Source organism: Podarcis bocagei, assembly GCF_964188305.1.
Source record: "Podarcis bocagei genome assembly, chromosome: 5".
In the NCBI taxonomy this organism is placed as follows: Eukaryota; Metazoa; Chordata; class Lepidosauria; order Squamata; family Lacertidae; genus Podarcis; species Podarcis bocagei.
In genome coordinates, this window is record NC_138129.1 from 53,760,761 (window position 1) to 53,786,371 (window position 25,611).

The 25,611-nt window shown below is 40.4% G+C and overlaps 1 protein-coding gene across 2 annotated transcripts in view; it reads right to left on the reverse strand.

Annotated features, from left to right (window-relative positions):
- TESK2 (testis associated actin remodelling kinase 2) overlaps nucleotides 1–23,435 on the reverse strand; it is a 55,036-nt gene extending 31,601 nt beyond the window's left edge. The window contains exons 1-4 of one of the 2 annotated variants that reach the window (XM_081195570.1): nucleotides 22,900–23,435; nucleotides 13,545–13,852; nucleotides 4,647–4,768; nucleotides 1,363–1,411 (exon numbers count right to left, since the gene is read on the reverse strand). In XM_081195570.1, coding sequence (XP_081051696.1) covers nucleotides 1,363–1,411; nucleotides 4,647–4,768; nucleotides 13,545–13,766 — 393 coding nt within the window. In that variant the 5' untranslated portion in view covers nucleotides 13,767–13,852; nucleotides 22,900–23,435. Of the gene's footprint in view, nucleotides 1–1,362; nucleotides 1,412–4,646; nucleotides 4,769–13,544; nucleotides 13,853–22,895 lie in introns of both variants that reach the window. The other variant, XM_081195569.1, reaches the window with a different exon arrangement.
- Between the last annotated feature and the right edge of the window lie 2,176 nt (nucleotides 23,436–25,611).

Genomic DNA, 25,611 nt, shown 5'->3' on the forward strand with positions numbered 1-25,611 from the left:
CAGAATTCCTTTAGCAAGTTTGCTACACTTCCTTGATATCTTTGTTGCTTGAGTGAAGGGCATCAACAGAATCCACATATAATATTTTCCAGAAGACTCCAGCTCAAAGAACAGATATGAAATCTTGGACACTTGAAACTATGTTCATGTGCTAATCTTATGATAGATGCTAGATCTAACCCTTTTAGATCTCTAGTTCTGCATTAAAATTCATTCAGAATGAATCTGTGTCTCACCTAAACAGGAATTGAAAGGAAGAAAAGATATAGCAATTCCTTTAACTATCTTGGGTTGTATCCAACTAAATACTTGTGCATGTGGGACAGCTTCAACTAGTTCATAAGAACTTCCTCTCCCTTTCCTCCTGCCGTACATACCCCATATCTGCTCTGAGGGTTTTCTCAACCCTCCAGTGCAACACTGGAGGTGATATGAGGGGGCAGGCAGAGGAGAGGGAGGGGAAGCTCTGTTGCATGCACAGAACTTCTATGAGCACATTTTTGTTGTTGAACAAAACCTGTTTTGAATCCAAGATGTTTCTTAACTAGCAACATAAAAACAACCAGTGCTAATGCAATAGAGTTTACATATGCTTATTAATAATATTCCTACTCTGAATTATTGAAGGCAAGTAGCTGAATTAATGATACTTGCTTTCATACGAATAACATTAGATGTGGCACAAGATGAACAAACTACAAGTGTGTTCTGACTTCTGGAGAATGTCCTTTTAGATTAAAAGCTGCAGTTTGTGACCAAGCCTGCCTTTTAGAAACCAATGTTGTTTTCCATCTCCCTATTAATTCCATTGTGCTCAGAAATGACATCCCACTCAAATTTATAAAGCAGCATAGGAATTAAATTACTTGAACACCAGAGATGCTCTTAACACATCCTTTCTTATATTCTACTTTGGCAAGGAAGGGCTGTGAAATTTAAATATAAACTACAATAATATTAAAATGTGAACTAGAGTATATTATAAGTTCTATAGGTGTGGTAGTAGCATAGTATGCAATGACTTAAGTAATGACTTGGTCTCCTACTTGATTCTAATAAGGAATGTGTCAGTGAAAATTAAGAGGCCTGATTATAGAACCCTTACAATTAAAACCTGCATTCATTTATATTGGAATGTTTGGGTAAACACAGAATCACAGATTTGGAAGAGACCCCGAATGTCATCTAGTCCAACCCCCTGTAACGCAGGATTCTCAACTAGATTATACATGACAGGTGGCCTCCCAAGCCTCTGCTTAAAAACCTCCAAGGAAACAATGTTTCTAGGGACAATTACAGATAACCCAACTAGTTCAAGGGAAGTACATATGATAAATAGCTTGGTACTTTATACAGTCATACCTCAGTAAGAGCATGCAGTTGTCCTTGATGTACACAGACGCCCATAAACCTATAAAACAGGAGTAAACAGCTTCTTAAAATGGGAAACAGACAGTGCATTTTGTCAACTTTAAAACAAGTTACCAGTGCATCTGAATCATTATGTTAATAGCTGCTGCTTTAAAAATACAAATCACTAAGTATATTAGTTTCTGTCTAGCACTAGTATACTGAAGCAATGTAGTTGAAGATGGGGAGTAGTTTTCTAAATTCTGCCTATTCCTAAACATTTGTAGGATTTGGGGTGAGGACAATACTAACAAACACAACCTTTTACATTCATACATACAGAAAAAGTTTGGTGTGGAGAAATCAATGCTGTGTCTTAAAGTAGAAATGGACATCCTAAAGTGTATCTTTGGCCTGGCCTTAGCAATTGTCTAGCTAGATTTTATATCTACCCGGACATTAGTATTGGTATACAAAATCTGGATTATGAGAACAGCAATGAAGATACCACCAAATGTGATCACACTGCCAGAAAAGACCAACAAATAAACTGCTAAGTTTTCTATTCAGTTAAAATATAGATTCCACATGCCATAAAGGCTTAGGAATCCAATTGTTTACAGTTCATCTCACAACTGCAAAATGTTATCAGTTTTAAATGTGACTTTTATGAAAGTACCTTTGAGTTATGTCATGACAATGAGCTATGTCATAACTGAAAATGGAACAATAGTTTAATTTTTAGTATGGGGCAACTCTGGGACTTTATTTAGCATAAGAAGAAGTGAAAATGCACAATTTCAAAAATAAAGACCACAAGATGCCTGACAAAAGGAATACTGTAAAACTGACTTATGGAAAGTGTTCATTTATATATATATTTAAGTTCTGTATGATGCAAGAAACATGCGGTAGAATGTAAGCTGTTTTTGAGTAAACTTTCAGTACTCTTACCTATTAAGAGTGTGTGTGTGTGTGTGTGTGTGTGTGTGTGTGTGAGTACATAGGGATAACTTCATAAAGAGTTGAAGGAAAACAAGCAAATAAGCCTTCAGCTATGAAAATCTGTTTGTGTTAATAGAACAAATAAATAGGCTCATTTCTATCTTATCCAATATACAACATTCTGCCTTCAAATGAAATAAAGCATAAAGATTGAAGCTACTTCGGACATTGTAGCACAAGGAATCACACATGAAAATTAACCAGCAAACTGACTGTATGGCAACTATGCAGCTACCTGAAGGCATATCAGAGTATTTAAAAGGAAAGGAAGTTAAGTTACAGAACACAAATCTCAGAACCACTTTAAAAAAAAGCTTGACAACACATTTTTCACCTTCAAAACGTAACTTGTGAAAATAGCAAGTGCTGACCATGAGTGAAAGTTATGACATCTCATACTTTACTTTTTCAGCATTCCTAAAGTAAAAAAATCCAGGATCCATTAAAACCCACTTTATTTTGCATACTGGAGCAGAAACAAACTCTGAAAATAATCCAGTTCCTAGTTTAATGAAAACGTGTTAGCACCAGCACTCCTTGTTGCCTTTCACTGCTGTTGTCCCACTAATTTTTGTGCATTTCCTATGCATACATACTTCCTCTTCTAGGGGGAAAAAATCTTGCACCCTAAGAAAAAGCACCACTCCAACAGAGCACACACCCATTTATTTATTTTTTATTTTCTTGCATTTCTATCCTCCATTCTTCATGGAACTCAAGGTAGCATACGTGTGGTTTCCAGGCAGTCACCTATCCAAGTATTTACACTCATACACATACCTATGCAACAACGTGCCAAGTGGGGAGGGGGAGAATCTTGAGGCAGGAATATACAAATATGTTTATGTAAGATGGAAATTTATATTTACTCATTCCCCTCTGTAGATGCCTCTGTCCATTTGCATTAACAAACAAACATGGAACTGGAAACCCCATCTTGGCTTCAGTTCCACCCTAGCCTCACAATTTTTGAGAAGAGCTGTGGTTCAGTTATAAGTACCTGCATGCAGAAGGGCCCAGGCTGAAATCCTGAAGAGCTGCTATCAGGCCTGACTCAGCGTTAAGGCAGTATCCTATGTTCCTAGTTCCCAAAAGTGCAGTGCTAAGCACTTGAGTAGCACTGCACAGAGTCAGCCATTGGAAATGAGGAAATTAGACTGCACTTCATTCATATGAACAGTTTTAGTTAACAGAAGTCACAAAGCTCAAAGTATACAGATGCAATTGTAACCCCATTTTATAAACTCATTTGTACGAATATATTTTCCCCATTTTCTCATTTAAATACAGGTTTAAATGGAACTGCAAAACATTTCCTATGGAAATGATATAAGCAAGATAGATGTTTAGAGACTTCAGGAGCTTGTCACTATCAAAGCAGTTGTTTAATCATGCTAGAAAAAGAATACTGATTTAAAAGATGACAGTGGAGTCCTAATCATTTGCATGAGTATTTCTGCTCAAAATGCCAGTCATCACCACAACACATGTAGTAATATTATGTTTTGCAATGCTCTATTTGTGCAAAATACTTGCATTGTACTGTAACAAATATTCCACAAAAAGCACTACCTCAAATATCATTTCAGAGGGGTTTCATTTAATTTTACAACCACTTTGTAAAACTGCACACTGCCATGTCTCACTCACCTCAAAGTCTATGAGCTTTGTCCAATGCTCGAATCACTACTTCACACAGGCACAATACAAATTAAGATTTAAACAACTAATATTTGTAAAAGTAATTACATTATTTGGTGGCATGCAATATAAATAAGTCTCCCTGCACAAGTTTAAACCCCGTTACCCATTTTAACATAAAGAATATAAGCCAATCCTCTTGTGCTCCCCTATGCAAAAGTGATTTATACATTTATAGTACATAAACTTGCAGACACATCTGCTCAATTTGCATTTTAATAACTGCAGATGACAGGGCAGCTGTATTCAATTTTTACTCAGAGCAGTCCCACTGAAATTAATGGACCCATATTAGTTATGGTCATTAATTTCAAAAGGTCTACTCTGAGTAAAATGAAGAACGCAGAAGGCCAGAAGAAAGCTAGTCAAAATTATTGTATAGGCTAATAGAAATGTATTTGGAATCAGGATGAGTCTGGGAATAAAGGGATAAACAAGAGTAACCATTGATCCAAAACTTAGCTCCGAAGTTTTGAGAGACAGTACCTGAATATTCAACTTTACCTCCACAAACATGAAGGATCATAAGAGATGGTACATGAAACTTGATCTGCATTCCCACATATAAATATACACCCCACCTTTCTTACTTTAATATGTTTGGATGTGAAAGTCTATTCATGAGCTGGACTTCTTTCAGCATATTTGCTCTGTTGCTGCTTAGTGTGTTCATCTTCAAAGCCATAACCTGATCAGATACTTTGTGCCGCACCTAAAAGACAACCCCCGAAAAAGAAGCTATGAGTCACACAGTGAAAATGAATGGAAACAGTAATGGGCCTAGCACATCTCAATAAGTTAAAATTACATTCTCTAATATGAAATGTGGCACAATAGAAATTAATCACCTTTACAGGTATTTAAAAGCATTTCTAAAACTTCAGAGATATGCTTATGTAACAATGGATTCCTTGTTGGTTCTCTTCCACTTTCAAGTAGACTATGTTAATTTATAGTAAAGCTGAGTAAGGGGAGTCAGGGGCGGAGGAAGGGGGCAGGCCGCCCCAGATGTCACCACTGAGGGGGGTGACAAAATGCCAGGCGGCACTCACCGCAGAGCCTGCAGCGCGCCAAAGCCACACGTCTCTCCTGGGAGACGTGGTGGCTTGGGCGCACACAGGCTCCGCGCTGCCCAAGCAGTTCACCCGCTGCCTCCCCCCCAGCTGCAGGGTGACTGAGTGGGAGGATGCAGGCAGACTCCAGAGGCCCTGTGGCACCCAAGTGGCTTCCTCCGCAGTTGAGGGGAGTATTGCCAACACCCTAAGGCTCTACATAAATTGCGCTTTAAGTTAACTTACCCTTCTCTATTCCAATTTTGCAAGTGGTCAGAAGTGTTTAAGGCAGCTCTAAAGTTGGGGTTGCATCCAAGTAAGTTTCACTCAATGAAATTAGTGGACCTAAATTGCCGGTAGTCATGCCCATTCATTTCGATGGTTCTAATTTGAGCTGCACTAACACTGGATAAACCCTTAATCTTTAATCGCATGGAAGATGCTAGAAATGGTCTCTACATAATGAAGTTTTCACATCAGCACCATAACATGTAGCAAAAGCCATTACTTCATTCTTTTGCAGTTCTACAAATGAGGTCAGAAAAATTGGGGAAGTCAGAAAAACTTGGAGAAAGTTGTGTCCCTCTTTTCAGTTTTTTCCCTATTTGTTTCTGCAAAATTGGGGGAGGGCAGAAAGCAATGGAGAGGGGGATCAGCCCCCACATCTGTGTCTTTTCCCCCAGGCTTTGATATCTCTATGCAATTCTTCCAAAGAGAATCACAGGTTGGCCAGTGCCACAGCAAAGAAAATAATCCACATGTAGAATACCTTGTCTGACCCAACTGCACTAACTTCCAAGTAGTTTCTGGGCTCGATTCAAGGTGTTAGTTTTATCCTATAAAGTCTTATACTGCTCAGGACTTCATACCTTACAGAATGCATTTTTCCATACAAGCCCAACTATGCCCTGAGAAGAGAATCAAAGGCCTTTCTATGAGTGCCCTCTCCAACAGTTGTCTGAAGGGTGGAGATGAGGGAATGTTTCTCATCTTCAAGATAATTTAGTGTTGTTGTTGTTTTATTTGCAGCAGTTTGTTGTGCCCTCTTCCCTCTTTGGGGGCTATTTGTGGTGGTTAGACTTATGTTAGGGGATAGAAGGATAGCTTTTATGGTTTGAATGCCTTTTATTGTGCTTTACTTTTAATTATTTTGTTTTTTATCTGTAGTATAGAGTATTTCACTACTATTTTTAGTCACTTTCAGACTCTTGAGCAAAGCAACCAATAATAGTAAGTGGAAGAATTTCCAGTTTCTGTGACACACTGTAAATAAATAACAGACAGACTTGAATCAATCCTGCAAAGTCCAAAGTTCTCAAATCAGAGTTACCAAATTAAGTCATTTATAGGACTGAACAACAGAAATTGTCTGAGCAATAAAAGTAAAAAGTGCAATAAGCACATAGTAATCTAAAACTTAGCATTAAGTTATAACCAAATAAGATAAACCAAACCAAATCAAATCGGTTTTCAGCACTGCAATGCTGACCGTATAGAGTGAAAGGGAAGGCTTCTTTGCATATTCTGTGTTATTGGCATTTACACTGAACAAGACCGTTTTAACCCACCCTGATTTATGTAGAGCCTTGAAAAACTTGCCCAATACCTATTCTTCTCTTGTTTCCTGGGTACTGGTTGTTTTTTTTCCACAAGCAAACTGATTATAAACAAACTTGGAAACAGTAATGTAATCAATTAACTAAACATTTGCTACTCTATTTCTGCAGTAAAATCCTTGATTGTTTCCATAGTGTGTACATACATTTATTTTGTCCTACCTATCTGGTCAAATATATTGTGCAGGTTTTTAAGTTCCTGTAGTTCTACACTATATTTCCCACTATACATACGTAGCTTTAAGCCAGTGAAGCACAATTTGTATATTGTCCTATATCAAGATCCGCATACCCAAGAAAAAAGTTAGCCTGCCAAATATTTTAGAAGCTTAACTTTTTAAAAGTAGCCTGAAGACATGCTTAACAGAAGATCAATTTTATGTGCATCTTCTTCTGCTGGAACTGAAGCTGAATTTATGTCAAGCCTTGCCCCCCACCCCACCCCCCACAAAAATCTAAAGAGAAGATGGAGTGCAAGTCATTCATCAGTAGGATACTGGCAACTAGTGCTGGAGTAGACTAATGAAAAGCACATGCATGTTAGCAAAAGCATTATTTGTGAAATGACTTCTTGAGAAGAAATTACTACATTGCTACTGCTCTGCATGCAGAGTGGGGTAAAGGGGATCTCTGCTTTTAACTTTGTCATAAATGTAAATGCTTTCTATAGCATGTACAGAAAGGAGCATGCTTTTATATTAGAAATACATTTGTCAGTATTTGTCAGACATATCACATATAAAATGCTGAATATAATCCCTATGTTCTGCAATCATGGGAAAAGGAATTTAAGTTATTGACTTTGGTTTAATCTGCACAGTGTTCACTTTCCCCTCAATGTTTCTGGGTTATTTCAACAAATAACAGCACTGTCAAATGAAATGCTGAGGAGAAAAAACAGTACACAGACTATCCTCACTCCTTCAAAAGTTCACCAATATATAAAATAGCTCCTGCCAAACACATCTGCAGAAACTAGAAAAAACAAATAAGCATTATATCAACAACTTTTTCTTCTTCTTAGAAAACAGGAGAAAAATATTGGTCTCTAAAGCAGAAACCATTTATATACTGGTTATTAAAAAAAGGAAATTCAATTTACAATCATTTTAGTATATCTCATAGTTAAGCAATTTGAGAATTCTTGTTTATACTAAGTAATCAGATGAGCAAGGGAAGAATATTCACCTCCAATTTAGAACCCTTTCTTCTTAGTTACAGTATATGCCAGACATACTGAAAGGATAAATATAAAAAAGACACCCCATCAGACTGACAGGTAAAGGAAGGATGCCAAGGAAACCCAAAGAAAACTGTCTTTGAGCTACTTTACACCTCTCCAGCCTAAATAATACAAAAGCTTCACTAGAGTTTTTCTTCACAAGAATTAAAAAGAGGAAAGTATTTGAGCTGTACCAACTAGTGGTAGGGGTAGCTGGTTACAAATGCCTATTGCTGTGCATTAAGTATTACAAGGCAATTGCAACTTACATGAGGGTTATGTTACCAGGGGTTGGGCATAAAGGCAAAATCGCACAAAGTCAGAATGAGCCTTGGAACAGCCCATACTGTACAAGATATGGCAAGGGAAAACCCTTCACAGAAACAGTTTTTAAACCTGCTTCTGAAGGTTGTAGACCTCTCAGGAAAAGGTTGGGCAACTTTGTACTGTACTAGCTTAGCGAGCTTCTGCTCTCAAAACTTCGAATGCAGCTAGATAGAAATTATGTTGGACCGTTTGTATACCAGGCTACTAAAATTTCTCCCTTTTTCACTGTATTAGCATACTGTATTTTGTTTCCACAAACTCTGCTGTGAAGCATGACACATAAATGAACTGATGCATTGAACTAGGAAACTTACAGGCTGCATTATTAGATAAGGAATTTCAATTGGAAGCCTGCTAAATATTTAATTTCATTTTCCAGTGGATTTTAAGTGGTAAAATAAGACATTTAACTGTAATTGATGGTACACAACATAAACATGCAATTATGGAACCATTCCCCTCAGGGAATTCCCAAGATCAATGCTTATTAAAGTAATCTATCCTGGTGACCACAGTAAAGCATCTCTATTATGGTCACAAAAACCACAATTAAGCACTTGCTCATTTTTTTACACGAAACTAAGTTGATTTAGAAGATTTACACTTAGACAAGTCAATAAGGATAAAAATATAAAATGTTCCTTGAGTTACCAGTCATTTAAAGGATTGCTTTATTTGCTTTTAAATGTTTTTATGTTGCTAGACCTGATGATTTATGAGAGGGAGGTATATAAATACTTTTATAACCAAAGATAAGCACATAACTTGTAAATCACACCAACAGAGGTTTCCACAGCAACAAAAGGGGAAATAACTTTCTTTTTAAAAATAAAAAATGCCTGAAAAGGAAAACAGAAAGCACACACCCACCCCAAATAGTCCTCAGAAGATTATCCCTTTTAGTTAGATTTAAGAGGAAAACTCTCCTCTTCAAATTCTGGAAACAATTCACATGAACTTGCATAAGCAAAAAGGAACAAACTGTGGCTGCAGGATGTTTACATCAGCAAATCTCATGTTACAACTGTCAATGTAACCACCTCTTCTTCCCAATCGGTATTAGCAACTCTTATCCAAAACATAACATGCAAACAAATTACAGGACTACCCACTCTGCTTTTCAGAATGTAAGCAAAATGTGGAGAATAGCAAACACAACAGATTCCACAATTATTAGGCCGAGTTCAAATAATAATTTTACCCTATTAAGCCTCACTGTATTCCAAGTTTTCAAAATAGTGCCTTTTCTTCTTAAAATCACATTGTATAAGAAAATACTTGGCATTTTCCCAGTCATTTTAAAATTGTACCACATTTCCTAAATAATAAATGTACAATGTTCTTCACTGTGATTACAGCAAGACGCTTTTCTTTAAAGCAGTTACTAAAAAATGATACTTCTTTAAAGCAGTTAACTAAAAAATGATGCTCTGTCCTTGAGATGCATTTCCTGTAAATGGGAAATTGCAATGTAGCACCTTTCAACTACTGTATACCCAGGTGGGACAACCTCTATGGCCTTGAAAGATGCCTAAGATTTTATCTGCTTTTATATCATGTTTTAAAAGTAACTTCCCAAGAGTAAAGTTAGAGAATCCCAGTCTAGCGCATAATACAAATCCTCAGTGTACTGATTCCCAAATGAAGTTGATTCCTTATAATATGTAATGTGCATATTATGCTGTATGCCATGCAGTCATTCAGCAGTTGCTGCTTTGTCATTTATTTTAATTTGTTCTCATATTTCTTCCCCCGCCTCATCTTTAGCTATCTCAGTTATTAATTCAGTGTTCCCCCTCCCCCATTCTCATGCACAGAAGACCAAACTATGGTTCATGAAAATCTGAAAATCTACAAGTGCTTCCCAAAGTTAATCTAAACACATAAACACACACACACACACACACACAAGCACATACCGTATTTTTCGCACTATAGGGCGCACCGGACCATAGGGCGCACCCAGTTTTTAGGGGGGGAAATCAAGGGAAAAAATATTTTCCCCCCCAGCCCCAAAGAGCAGCGTACAGGCTGCATACAACCTCTCCCTGCCAGAGGGGTTGTGCGCAGCTATGGAAGAAGGCAAGGCAGCGAGCGGGATGGATCCCGCTCGCTGTTTTGGCTTCCCCTTTTGCCCCATGCAGCCTCTCCTTGCCGGGAGAGGCTGCGTGGGATTAAAGAAGCCATAGCCCCGTGCAGCCTCTCCTTGCGGAGGGGTTGCGCGCAGCTATGGAAGAAGGCAAGGCAGCAAGCGGGATGGATCCCGCTCGCTGTTTTGGCTTCCCCTTTAGCCCCGTGCAGCCTCTGCTTGCCGGAGGGGTTGCGCGCAGCTATGGAAGAAGGCAAGGCAGCGAGTGGGATGGATCCCGCTCGCTGTTTTGGCTTCCCCTTTACCCCGTGCAGCCTCTACCTCCTGGGAGAGGCTGCGTGAGGCTAAAGAATCCATAGCCCCGTGCAGCCTCTCCTTGCCCGAGGGGTTGCGCGCAGCTATGGAAGAAGGTAAGGCAGCGAGCGGGATCCATCCCGCTCGCTGTTTCGGCTTCCCCTTTAGCCCCGTGCAGCCTCTCCTTGCCGGAAGACGCTGCGCAAGGCTAAAGAAGCCATAGCCCCGTGCAGCCTCTCCCTGCCGGAGGGGTTGCGCGCGGCTATGGCACAAGCCTGCATTCGCTCTATAGGATGCACACACATTTCCCCTCAATTTTTGGAAAGGAAAAACTGCGTCCAATAGAGCAAAAAATACGGTATATGACTGGACAAGAAATGTATAAAGTCTACCATTTCAGAGTAGACTACACTAAAATCCAAAACTAGGTTGCTCAAACAATGATTCTTCTCCATGAGCTGTCAGGTCAGAATACAGAAGGAAAATACATAATTAAAATATAAAAGAAAAGACCCAGTAAAGAAGATTTTAAAAGGAGAGGAAACTGCACCACTATTCAAACCCTGCATAACATCTCCCACAACAACTGGTTATGCCAGCTGCAGCTGTTGAGAGTTCGGGTCCAACAACACGTGGAGGGCCACAAGTTATCTACCCCTGTTCTAGTAACTTTCCTCAATTACCGGTATTTTGAGCAAGTAGGCAATGTTCAAATATGTTGTTTTTGTTCTTCTGTGGATTGGAATAGGTCATAAGTGGAAGTTCCTATTCAAATAGATGGTTTGACAGTTTTTTAAAAAGAAAATAAATAGCTCCAAGATGTAGAAGCAGCTCGGACCTTCATTAAACAATGAAAACTCTGAAGATAACGTGGTTCTCTTCTCAGATATTGGTAGCAATTCCTTTGACCAATAAATGAAGTAAAACAAATGCAAAATGCAACAGCAGGGATCCAAAATGACACATACAGTATTCTTGCACTCAGGTGATTTTTCTCTTCCCATCCCCACCACCTTCAAAACCTTTCAGGACTGAAGGACACTCTGGAACACCAACTCACGTATAAGACATGAGCAGCTGCTGCTGAAAAGCAGCATTTTCTTTCCCCAACATGCACAAGTGTGCTTTTCCAGACACACAGGGAGGTGGGAAGTTTAGTGCTTAGACCTGGCAAGTGTATGCAGTCATGTTTCTGTGTCATGAATTCTTACTATGGTTTGTTTTAACGAAAAAAGACATTGAAACAAAACCTGAAGGCAGAAGCAGCCTCCCATAGATGTATGTGTTGCTGGATAACATACTCAGCACAAACTGCACTTCCCAGATGGCCTACATTGTCATGGGTATGACCCAAAATATCCAGAATCAAAAACACATGGAAAAGCCTTGCTTGTTCTGAACATTTCTGTTTTTCTTTGAAAAAGGAACTGGGCATATGGCAGCTCTCTTTAAGCTCAAGCATTAAAGGCTTTTGTTGTGGAAGCTAAAAGCTCCACAGTAAGTTCTCCCCACATACCCATATTATCTACACCTCATCAACTGCAGTTTGCTTTAAATATTATTGCCATTACTAAATGCAACAAGATAACTGGAGTATACAATAAATTCTATATATGGGCAAAATCCAGTTGAGGATTATTCTGTTTTCTCTGGGAGAAGCATAGCATCACAATTTTGTATGACCAAGGACTGCATAGTACACAAGCCTAGGCCAGGGTTTTAGTTTTATGGAGTAATTTTCACAATAGGTACATACTATGTAAAGCTTCAACACAAACTGGAATGCAATTAGAACAATATATTCAGACATTAAATATAGAATGTCTGCTGTAAATCAAAATCTGAGTAGGTAAAATGGCCATGCAGAAAACTTGTTAAACTTCTTCACCTCAATTAACAGTGGACCATGTAGATAGAGAACTTAGCTTATGCCACTCCCACATCTGCTCTAAGTAATATGTATTGCTATGCCATTGGACAAGATAAGAAAAAGAGTGAGAGTGAGAAAGTGAGAGTTCAATGATATTAATGGGTTACTCATACCATAGACCAAGGTCCTGCAGCCTCAATCCTTGTAATTAAAAAGTGGCAAGGGGCACACTTCAAATAATTTCTCTTACTGACCAGAGGCTAAAGGTGCATAAGAAACTAATCCAGTCAGTAAAAAGGGAAGATTGCAAGATTGGCTTATTTCCTCAGGCAGTCTTATCATCTCCTCAGACTTATAATGTTTTGTCTATAAAATGTAATATGGTCAGAAAGTGCGGTTTTTGTCTTGCAACTTAAACTTGCAAAGGAAATTTGAATTGTCTGTCTCATGGAGTGGTCCAGTAATGAGATATTACTAAACCATTCTTTGATGTAGGAAAAAGACTTGAAGATTCACTGGGCAAGATCTTGTGCTTATGCTTAGCTGCCAATTCATTCTGATCCCAAGTAGTGAAGGAGAATATATGTCGTTCTTTTGGATTGCCAACTGATGAGGTTTTAATTTTAACATCTTTTCTCCCTCCTGTTTTTACAGTTTCATGACGTTTTAATTTTTGGCCTGCAAGTCACCTTGCTTCAGTCTGAAAAATAGAGCTAGATATTTAAATAAAACATACACATTTCTGCAAGCTTTCCAACTTAAAAAATCTAAATGTATTCATGTATTTAGTATAGATATGTTACTCAGCTGCCAACCAGGTGTCTCATCTCACTGTACTTTAAGCTTTCCAGAAATATCATAGATGTTAAATATTCCAAGGCATTTAAAGTCCCTGTTACTCAGTGATCTTAGGCAAAGCACAGTCAAAAGACCAACAGCAAGAGAATATTCATTCATAATTTGTTTAATTACTATATCAAAAATAGGGAAAGAGGAGAATTAAGGTCAGTCTACTCACCTTGAACACCTCAGAGAAGAAACCAGATCCTATTTTCTCACAAGAAAAGTCATCAAGTCGTGTAAGTCTTGAAAAGGCACTAATCAAGGCCTTGTATGAAGAAGTCCAAACTCTGCCCATCTGGGACACGTTCCCATCGCCTCCGCCACCCCCATCAAAATCTTCAACACGCTCCAAGCGTGGTGGAAATCCTGCTATTGAATTTCGCTTACTCCGATCCATCTTGCAAACAATATGGTTCCTTTAGGAAGAAGAGGAGCTTTCACATCCTAGGTGCTCAATTTGTTTTTCTTCTCTCTGGCCGTATACTAAAAATGAAGGAAAAAGAATTGAACCATTTTCTTGTCCCAAATCTATTGATAGAATGCGCAAGATAAAGCTATAAAAGTGTAATTCTACTTGGGTGGATGTGAAGGGGAAAAGGTGCACAGTGCTTGATCCCAGGGTTGCAATCAATCTGTGCTCAGAATTGACTCTAGGGGAGCAGAGAAGTTAGCTTCGCAAAACTTGGGGTACCTTTTCTTTTAGTCTCAAAAAAATCAATAACATTAATATCGTGAACTACAGTCACACCTTGGGTTAAAGATGCTTCAGGTTGCGTCCTGTGGCAACCCAGAAGTAACGGAACAGGTTTCGCTGCTCGCGCATGCACAGATGCTCAAAATGACATCTCGCGCATGTGCAGAAGCGGTGAATCGCAACCCGCGCACACGTGGGTTGCGTTCTGCTCAGGTTGTGAACGGGGCTCCAGAACAGATCCCATTCGCAACCAGAGGTACCACTGTAATGGTATACTAAAGTGTTGCATATTTGCTTGCAAGGTTGAACACAAATGATTATTATTCTCTAAGTCACTTTGGGATTCCCCACAGGAAGAGATTCATAAATGAAAGAGAAAAAAAATTTCTCCTTTCACATAAAGTGTTTAAATGAATTTTAAAAATGTATGTTTACCTTCAGATATTAACATTTTAAACTTCTAATATCAGAATGTGCTAGATCCCTGCACCCCATTCCAGCTAGAGCACGATGAGTAGTGAAGCAATCCTCCACACACATATCTCAGCATGGTGAGGATGCAGTCAGTCCAACATAAAAAGGATAAAGGTAAAGGACCCCTAATGGTTAAGTCCAGTCAAAGGCGATTATGGGGTGCAGCACTCATCTTGCTTCAGGCTGAGGGAGCCAGCGTTTGTCCACAGACAGCTTTCTGGGTCATGTGGCCAACATGACTAAACCACATCTGGCACAACGGAACAGCGTGATGGAAGCACCATTTACCTTCCCATCGCAATTGCTACCTATTTATCTACCTGCACTGGTATGTTTTTAAATTACTAGGTTGGCAGAAGTTGGGGCAGAGCAATGGGAGCTCACCCCATCATGCAGATTCGAACTGCCGACCTTCTGATCAGCAAGCCCAAGAGGCTCAGTGGTTTAGACCACAGTGCCACCTGCACCCTGCAGCTGTGCCTGTGCTGAGATCTCTGCTTGCCCCAGAGATTCAAGGGAGAGCTCTCTCAAGAGCCAGCAGAAACGTGTTGCAATACTGATCCCTAGTTGATATTTTCACCTGAAGTTTACAGTTGGGAGTTTTTTAGTTTAGAGAAAAGACGGGGGGGGCATAACAGAGGGGTGTAAAATTATACATGGAGAAAATGGATAAGGAAAAGGTTTTCTTCCTCTCTCATAGTATTAGAATTTGGGGGCATCCAATGATGCTGGTTATTAGAAGAGTCAATACAGACAAACGGAGCTATGGAATTTGTGATGGCCATGAATTTGGATGGCGTTGAAAAAAAGGTCAAACAAATTCATGGAAGATTGTTAGTATTTTTCAAGAGAGATTAAAGGGCACACTGGAACTTCAGGTTTGTGCAATTAAAATGAATTAAAGTCCTCTGACTAGCACTACAGATCCACTTTCTGTATATTACTAAGTGATGAGGGAAACACATTGAAAAGTGTAAGGTGAACAAATGATGACCAAGATGTGTAAGCACCCAACAAGCAAATCAGGATGACTGCAGAATGAAATCTCATTGAGATAAAACTACCCCATAAACAAATCAGAACAAGTGTTCAGTAAATACCAGGCATAGTCTAAGCTTTGTGCAAGCATATTAGGGGGAATGCCAAACAAGCAGGTGGACTATAGGAGCCTTAAGGCCATTAATGGCTACTAGCCATGATTGCTATGTTCTATCCCCACTGTCATAGACAGTACGCCTCTGAATAGCAGTTCCTGGGAATCACAAATGGCAAGAATGCTGTGGCCCTCATGTTCTGCTTGTAGGTTTTTCTTAGGCATCTGGTAGGCCACTTTGGCCTGACCCAGTAGGACTTTTATTATGTTGTTACCTAGAAGAATTGTAGCAATTGACTCACAAGGCCACTCAACCACTAACCTAGTGGTCACTGCCATGATGCCCATGAAGGCCTTATCTGGTGCCTCAGAATTAAGAATGATCCTCAGATTCCCAGTTTTCATTTTAAATAGATTTTATAGCATTTTCAGAATAAGAAATATGAGGTAAATGCCCAGACACCATTATTTGCTTTTGTACCAAATCAGCCTGTTCAACCCTTTCCATGCTTTACTACCCCCACCGTATTTTTTGGTCACCTTGTACATTTCGCTGGTACTGGGGAATGCTCCCTGTTGGCCATAGAAAGCAGCAGCAGCATTGTATTTGAGGGGGGAAATCAGTATTGTTTAATCTCCACAATCAGAATTTCTGGGGGTAAGGAGCAGCAATGACTATACCCGCCCTATTTTGGGGTTTTGCCATGTTCACCTGTCCCCATGGCAGCCAAGCAGTATAGAAATAAAAATGATGATGGTGATGATGGTGGTGGTGGTGTGTTATGCCTCTCTTCCTTATGGCAGCCAGAGGTATCACAACAAACAATCAACATAAATATTGTTAAATCTTGTGATTGATGACCACAAGACTTTCTCAAAATTTAAGATGTGAATGCTGGTCTAAAAAAGTTAGTGCCCACTGTATCAATCTATTAGATTGCCTTGGTATGTCATTTATAGGTAGTTTATCTTGCTTCCACCATTCTCTGTAAGGCAAGGGAAATTTTTCACCCACAAATTATCACTTTTTACAATGCTTTGAAGATGCGGTATCAGCATCTTCTACATCTTACCTTTTGTGAAGTATTTTAAATGCATAGCCTCTGTCAGTGATTAACTGCTTCTCCAAAAAGAAAACTCCTGGTTTTAGCTAGCGCTATCATATTTCTCACTTCCCACAGATGGAATCAGTCCCAAGAGGTGACCTTCTTTACCCTGTACTATTCTGGTTCAGGCAGAGCCTGTCACTACATAGCGTACTAGTTTGGTGGAAATTAATTCACATTATAAAAGGACGTCTCACATTAGCAAAGCAAAGTCTAAACCCAATAAAGTGACCAGGCATCAACTTTCTGAATGGAGCCAGGGAGTCTCAAATTTATACTTCACACCAGACAGACTGGTATTTTTAATGTTGGAATGTAGTTGTGGTGCAAAAACAAGCAAACAAAAAACCTCACACAGAATTCATTCCTTCAGTGCTTGTGCCAGTTAACATGTAGGGAACTTTCAACTACTATAACCATATTAAAGAACACAGTTACAATTGCCCATTCTAATTCTCTAATCTGGACCTAGCTTGCCTCCCCAAGAAGACTCCCCCAAAAAACCTGAATTTCACATCTCTCTAATGCAACTGAGGAAGGTGGAAGATGGATTAGTGTGTATACCATGAATTGCAGCTTGTGTTTTCCAAAAAGTGAGAGCATTACATGTTTCTCCCCAAACTATATGCACTATCCCCTTATTCACTTCTACCCACCCAAAAGTTTTCATACTTGCTCAGGCCCTGCACCCATGACACCTAAATGTATCTTTCGTGTTCAGAGGCAGTACATACCAAATGCTACAGAAGAACAGGGCTAACTGTGATACAGTACTCTCATGACCTACTTGAATTCCCAGAGACTTTTTATTGGTCACTGCTGGAAACAGGATGCTGAACTAGATGGAATACAAAGCAGTGGTGGGGCCTGAACCCCAAATTTGCTCTTGCAACATTTTACGTAAGACAAGAGAATGTGTTTGACACAAGTGAATTGCCCAAGGCTATGAACAAAGTACTGTTCAAGGCAAATGTGAGGTCTATGCTACAAACATTAAATTCCTCAAATCAATTTCCCTTTTAATTTACTCTTGAACATTTATTTCCTTCTGCTTTCTTTCAACCCATTTTTCTGTTACCACCTGCCTAACTCCCTTATATGCAACCACTCTTCTCTTCCTACAACTTAAGAAAACAGGACAGCATAAAAGTCAAAGGGCATCAGTTGTCCAATCAACAGCTGTGCACCAGAATCCTGATCACCCTCCTGCCTCTACAATCACTACCTTCCACTGTATTTTAGTGGAGGCAGTCATGCACTACTCAGTGCAAGACAATAGGGGCCTGTAAATCCTTTTAGCATTCCTGTACATGCCCTGATAACTCAGAGGCTGTAATTATTTTAAAATATTTTTTCCCTTCAATTTGACAGATTTTAAAGTGAACACATTTTCAGAAAGCTCCTCGCTAAATTTTATTTTATTTCAATTACATGACTGCATATCAATTTCCAATAATTTTTTAAAAAAATATTTTTGAATGACAAACCTGCCAGCATATTGGATATACTGTAAAGTTGTAATTACCCAAATGAGAAACTCAATAGATGACTTACAGTCAGTTACAGTTACAATCTCCCACTTTGCTTTGTAAGGTTATGGGATGAATGAAATAAAATAGTCCACATAAGCCACCCTGAGCACCCTTGAAGGAAGATAATGTACCAGGATAAAACAAATAAAACCAGGTGTGTTTATTTTTTTATTCCTCTTCAATCTTGTGTTCCTGTTCAGATATGCCTACAGTTACAGCATATACTAATAGAAGCTAGCCATGTGGTTTACTCCAGAAGGGAGAGAGCAGAAGTTCTCCAGAAACAGTTGTAGAGCACAGAAATACTTGGGAATGCTGGTTCTTAAATGGGAGGTGTATTTGTGTGTAACCTTCCTACCAAGATGCATGAAAAGAGCTGACATTTACAAAAGAGCATTCTAGACTTCAAAAAATATCTGATTGTGATCAAAGGACAAAGTAAGCCAACTTTTTATTTTCAGACCCCTGCAATAATCTGCCTTTGTTTTGTCTGGAGCTAATGGAAGGTGTAACCCAAAACACTTGGAAGGCAATAGCTAACACGGTAAACTACTGAACAGCTCAGTGGCCCATCTATTTCATTATCCTGACCTACACAAGATGCTTCAGGTAATTCCCATTCTGCCTGCCCAAAGTGCAGGCCAGCAGATATAATGCCCCAAGGATTTCCACCAGCTGTAACCTGTAGAAAACCCCATACTGGGTATTGCAGACAGGGAGGGATTGAACATGTCCAGAATTTTCTAGTTCCCAATCTAGGCCTGACAGCCACACCAGAGCAGGTTTTACCTGGTCCCCACCTTCCATTGCAGACAGCAGGGGCAGCAGGGCTATGGATGCAACAGTGGTTCCATTCCTCAATCACACCCTGCTGCTGCTCAGCCAGGGTTAGAATAGCTCTGTCAATTTTAACAGGAATCCATGTCTGTAGGAGTATTACCATCATAAGCAAATCTAAGGCAACAAAAGGATTCATTGCAGAACCAGAGGAAAGACAGACTTTCTGGAAAAATGAAAATATGAGCAAAAGCCTAGCCCTGTGGTAAGGAAATTGGACAGATAGTGCTTTGTTATTCATCCACACAAGGAACAGTCATTGTCAGCTTTTATTTTTCAATTTACAGGATATCAGAACCTAACAAAAGCCACAATGGAAGCATGACAAAGTCAGTGGACACAGCTTATTCAAAATATTTTTGTTCTCTTGAATTATGGCTTACAACAATGCAGACTTGGGCACCTACAGAACACTTACAGAAGTGCAAACATAGCAATTTAAACACAGGGTTGTATCCAGTGTTGTCTGTGAATAAGCAAAGCAGACTTCTGCTCACACAACAAGACTTCACCACCATCTCTCTCCCCTGCACCTCCAAAGCTGCTCTGGAGGGTTGGGAAAGAAGAGGACATTGCGCAAGCCAAAGTCCAGTTGCACAACATTGCATTCCATCCATGTGCTACAGCTAAAGACATTATTAATAAGAGTTCTACACTTCAGTCATTTGAAAAAAGAATATTAATAATAAAAGTGAACAGGCAACTTGTTTGATCATTGGTGAGCAATCTTATCTAGGTCATGATTTATAGAGGAAAGGTGCAATCTATATGCATTTACGTCAGCATGTGTTCTGCTATCAAGATGCAAGTCCGCAATAGCCTTTCCAGACTTATCCTTTCACTGACAAATAGTTGTTGCAAGATATCTTTCCCACAGTTAGCACTTCAACTGCAGGAAAGTCATATTCACACAGGAGTGATCCGTAACTTTATTACTCCAGCAGTCCACCTAATGGTTAGTGCCCACAACAACTCTCATGGTGGAAATACTCTACATACACTGTACCATTTTAAAAAAATTAGACTGATTAAGTGGCTGAACCAGGCATAGACAAACCCGGCCCTCCAGATGTTTTGGGACTACAACTCCCATCATCCCTAGCTAACAGGACCAGTGGTCAGGGATGATGGGAGTTGTCCCAAAACATCTGGAGGGCCAAGTTTGCCTATGCCTGGAACAATACTTACTGCAGTGATCATTTAACTTGTTTAATATTACAAACTTGGAAACACAAGCAAGCTACATATTTTTTGTATTATGTGTAATTTCCCCTATCTAGTATGCACTCTTTTTTAAAGGCAAAAGCAGTGAACAGGCAATCCCGCCAGAGCACAGCTTCCCTTATGGATCCTATGAGACATGAAATTGCATTGCTGGTGCTGGACTGGGACTCGAATATAACATCAAAACTGTTTTCCTTTTTTTAAATCACCAGGAAATGCCCTAAGTTACACAAAGAAAGGCTTAGCTACAAATAAGGACCTCACAAGTGACCAATCACAAGATACAGTTAGAGATCACATATCTCACCAATTACAAGAAACTGGTGACAGATAAGAGAATATGTCCTATGACTGTGTTAGACTAGATGTATTGAATCAGATCCAGGGTCCAGGCCTTATGCTCTTAAATACGAGTGCATAGTCAGGATTGTTTAATGCACATTAGTTATGCTTTAACTGTGAAGAGGTCCCAAGTATATGGTCTCACTTTGTAAATTAAAAACATTTCAGTAGAACATAGATGCCCGAGAACAGTCGACTGCTTTACATTATCAATCCTCTACACAAAGCTGTTTCTTTTCTAAAGCATCAATTTGCAAAGCAGTATATAAAATGCAAAGTTCCTGTGCACATATGCAAGTAGTAATTCCAGACAGAAACCAAAATGCCAACAGAGAATGGCCCATTGTCCCCTTCCTATTCTATTGTTATTGCAAATGTTTCCTTGGTGGGATTTTTTTATTTTACTCTTGCCACAACCTATCATATATATTAGGAAACAAACTCAAATAGCCAAGTTTTCATAGAAAACCAGAGTACAGATTCTTAGATTAGGAAAAATATTTATACAGTATCTACACTTTTGCAACCAATATTGTCCTTTAGAACGCCCGTCTACTATCATATTCCCTATAACTATTCTATTCATTTTCTCCACATCATACTTATTTTACATCACTATCATGACCTCATTTACTTGCCTTTTTCTAAACTAAAAAAGTCCCAAATAGTGTCATCTTTCATCATAAGGGAGTTGCTCTATTCCCTTTTCATGTAGTAGTTTGCCTCTAAATGGAAGTGAAGCAAACCACTATTATAAAAGAATGCTTAGATGAACAGTATACTTGCTCAGAAAAGTAATACATCTTACACTAAATATTGTGGAATATATATATATATATATATATATATATATATATATATAAAATAGCCATTATTCGTTAATATGCATTTCTTTAAACTCAAGAGAAATGGCAGGAAAAAAATGTTATTGAAATGGTGAGGCATGTGACACACACTTCACCATTTTCACTCTTTCACACCAAGAACAAACAATGAAAGCATTTATGATGCATACACTAATGTAAAAGGCCTTTGAATGCCTTATCTCAGGTTTTAAATTGCAAAAGTCTTATTTACTTTGTAGATCTACAAAGCAAGGTAGGGCTGGAATTCAAGCGCAATTCAAAAAAATATTTTATTCAGAATTGCAGATACTGAATTCTATGTAGCTTTCTAACAAATAGAAAACTTCAACAACAAACTTTACAAAAACTATAGGAACAATGTCAAAGAAAAAGTGTGTCAACTTCAGAGGCAATTAATCAACAACCTAAACACGTGACAAAAAGTATATAGTCCTACTCTACATACAGACAGTTTATTATACCTTCCATTAAAAGCCAACCCATGTGCAATATAAACAAAGACAAAAACGATAATTAAACCATCACAGTGAGCATTCAACTTTCCCATTCAAGTAAGAGCAGCCCTTTTCATGGAAACAACTACCCAGAAGCAACAGTAGCAGAGCTCTGGGATTAAGCAACGCTGGATATTTCCAATTGCATCTTTCAAAGCATCCCAGCAAAGATAAACCTTCTGAACCAAAATCAGTAAGATGATGAGATTCGTTACTTGAAAAGTTCTGGGCATTAAACGGCATGGTGGAGGATGGCAGAGAGAAAAAGAAAAAGGCAAGGAAGTCATCTCCCCCCTTCCCCTTCATCATCTTTACCTCACACCCTCAGCCAGGTGGCTAAACACTCCTCCATCTTTGACCAGTTCCTGCCATTGGGGACCAAAAGAAAGGCTTTACATTACTTTTTAGGGCTTTTTTGGGGGGGAAAGGAGAGAGAATGGGAGTTCTCCAAAGTGCTGTCAAACTACAAAAGAATCTCCTCGCCCTCGTGTTCCTGCCCTCACACTTTTCCTTCACAATACTCCCACAAAATGCACAACTCGAGACAGCCCCCCAACCTTCCTCTACCTAAGAGGCCCCCAGCCTCGCTCCTCAGGCTCCCGTCTTCAGGAACTCACTCTGTGACTGTCATGTTCCTCAACATCACCACAAAGGGGGTGGGAAGGGGAGGGGGCGTTTTCCACGCTCTTTCCGCGCCTCAGAACTCGCTGCCGTCCGGGGCCCCGTCCGCTAATCCCATCCCCGCTTCCCGGCTCATTGTGACCCGCCCTCCACAGCCCCCCCTTCCGCATCCCACGCGCGAACCAGCCTCTCCCGCCTCCGCCCCCACGAAGCGCCCGTCGCCCGCACCTCGCTCTTCTTTACCTGCCTCAGAGAGGAGGGGCGGTGGGCTCCGCGCACCCAGAAACGGCTCATATTCACCCGCTCCTTGGGGGGCGACCAAAACTCCAGCAGCGCTTCAGCCGGGGAAGGAGGTCTAACGCCCCGCCGTGAACGTCGGGGCGTAGCGAGTGGGCGTAGAGACAGGGCGACCCGGGACTCCTTCTTCCAGAGGGAACGGCAAGGCTGGGCCGCAGCGGCCTCCGGCCCTTCCCCACCCCCCGCCCACCGTCCTCCGCAGCGCTGAGGAAATGAGACGGCGCACTTTCACACCAGTCCAGCGGTCGCTGCAGACCAACTGAGTCGCCTGTCTGGCTCGAAGCCACCACAAGACGGAGAAGGGCGGAGCTAACCTTCCTCCCCCTGCTATATCCGCCAATCCGCATGGACTGGAGTCTGATTGGCGGCTCACGCGGCTAATCATATCGAAGACTTAAGCACGGTCGAGGTGTGGGTCGCCTTTTGGTTAGTGAAAGAGCGCTTGAGTGACAGGCCAGCTTGACTCAAGCGCAACAACAGCTTCGGCCGAAGCCAGCGAAAGGACGGGGAAGAACGAATGGCGGGGGGAGAGGAGGAGGAGAAGGCGGGTTGCTAGGGGAGCTTCAGAACTATTGGCCGTCAGTCGAAGGCGGATGATAAACAGGGCGTCAGGCCAATGAGAATGTGCTTACCAGAGACTGCAAAGCCTGGGAGCCAATTCTGAACTGTTTACCCGGGAGGAGGGATAATACAGCTGTCAACACGGGCTCAGACCTTAATTAGTGCTGAGAGACAGTGAAGAGTCATGAACTGCCTGGGCGCTGGACGGGGGTGGGGGATGGGGTGGGATCAAGATTTGCTGAGTGGGCGTTTGGATATGCAGCAGCGTTTCTAGTAATAAAAATACACACGTGCACGCGTAATAATAATGGTTAATTTGTGTATTACTGTGTCATGAGATGCCCAAAATCTTCCTGACACAGCACATGTGGAAGGCGTTGAGGCATTGGTCCTGGTGTGTGCAAGTTGCCCAGGTCTCACTGCCATAAAACTGTGCGCTCAACACATAAACCTGGTAACCCTTCATCTTGGTATTGCCATAGTTGCCTTGCCCACATTCCCAGCATGTTTGCACTCCTGTCTCTGCAAGATCTACACTGGCTTGGTCATGTCCACAGAATGGAAAATGGCAGGTTCCCCAAGGACGTGCATTACAAAGGTGTATGCAAATGTGACAAGAAGGCTGGCAACATTAACTGTGCTGTGTGGTAATCCCTCGCAGACGACCCACAGTGTCTGGAGACAGCAGTGAGTATCCACAGCAGTGATCAGTCAAGGAATGATCACTGGGAGGAGCACAGAAATAAGAGACACCATGGTACAGCTGCATCAGCACAACCAGATGCCTTCATCTGCCCCACCTGCACCAAAACATGTCTCTCTCATATCAGTCTCTACAGCTGCATCAGCACTGTAACCCTCCAATGATCTGACTTCACCCCTGAAGGTGCACTCTTCCATTGTCTCCTGAGACAGAAGGACAGCAACCAACTACAGTGGTACCTCGGTTTATGAACTTAATCTGTTCTGGAAGTCTGTTATTAAACCGAAACTGTTTCCCTAATGAGGCCTCCCGCCGCCGGTGCCCTTCCACCATTTGGATTCCATTCTTAGACAGAGTTAAAGTTCGCAAACCAGGACACTACTTCCGGTTTTGCAGCGTTCGTAAACCAAATCGTTCATAAACAGGGCTGTTCTTAAACGGAGGTACCACTGTATTAGCATATTAAGATACATAAATTAATGGCAGTTCTGTGTGTCCATTGCCTAGCAATGAAAGTTACACTTACAGTACGAGGCCAATTTGCCTCATTTGCACTGTGTATCTGGTTGGTAGTGCTCTTATTAAAATGCGATGTGCATTACTGTCCTCATTCATCTTTAAAATGTGGAAATTATTTTCATATGAGCATAAGACTTTAGTTTCTTGTTCAAGAAGATAATGAAGGGAATCTTTAGATGAAACGGCACTGTAACACAGGAGATCCATCCACACCACTCTGCCCAGTGAATCACACTGCCTCAGCAACAATGTCATCTGCTCCAAATATGTAAAGATAGAATTAAGACACATTATTGCTCCCTTACCTGTCCATGAAAGAGATCTTGCTTTGTGTTTTGAAATGTTGTGCTTCAGGTTTTTTAAAATTATTATTTAACATGGATAGCAATTATATTGAAAATGCACTGCAGATGTCAAGAGGCAGACTTACCTCTTATATACCCAGTATATAAGACACTAATTAAGCAACATCCAATCAAGTCAAACATTAAAAACTATCATGTGTTAACTATGTGCCTGTGTGTCTGCAGTTGGGGTGGGGGCTTCGGGGGGGGCCTTTGTTCTCACCAGCCAGCAACCTAACTTTCAAGGTGCACAACCTAGTGGATGTGGCACTAAGGTCAGGGATTTATAAGAGTCATTCAGGATTCACCTGAGTGAATATGCATAGGAGAAAACACTCCTCAAAGTAACCTGATCCTGGATCACTTAGGACTTGAGAAACCAGCATTTCTAATTATTTCCAGAAGAACTAGCAACCAATGAAGATATTTCTACAATTCCCATATCACACCATGACCCCCAGTGGCTAGTGATAGACAGTAATTAGAAAGTCACATTTTTAAACAGCTGCAACTTCCAAATAGTCATCAAGTACTG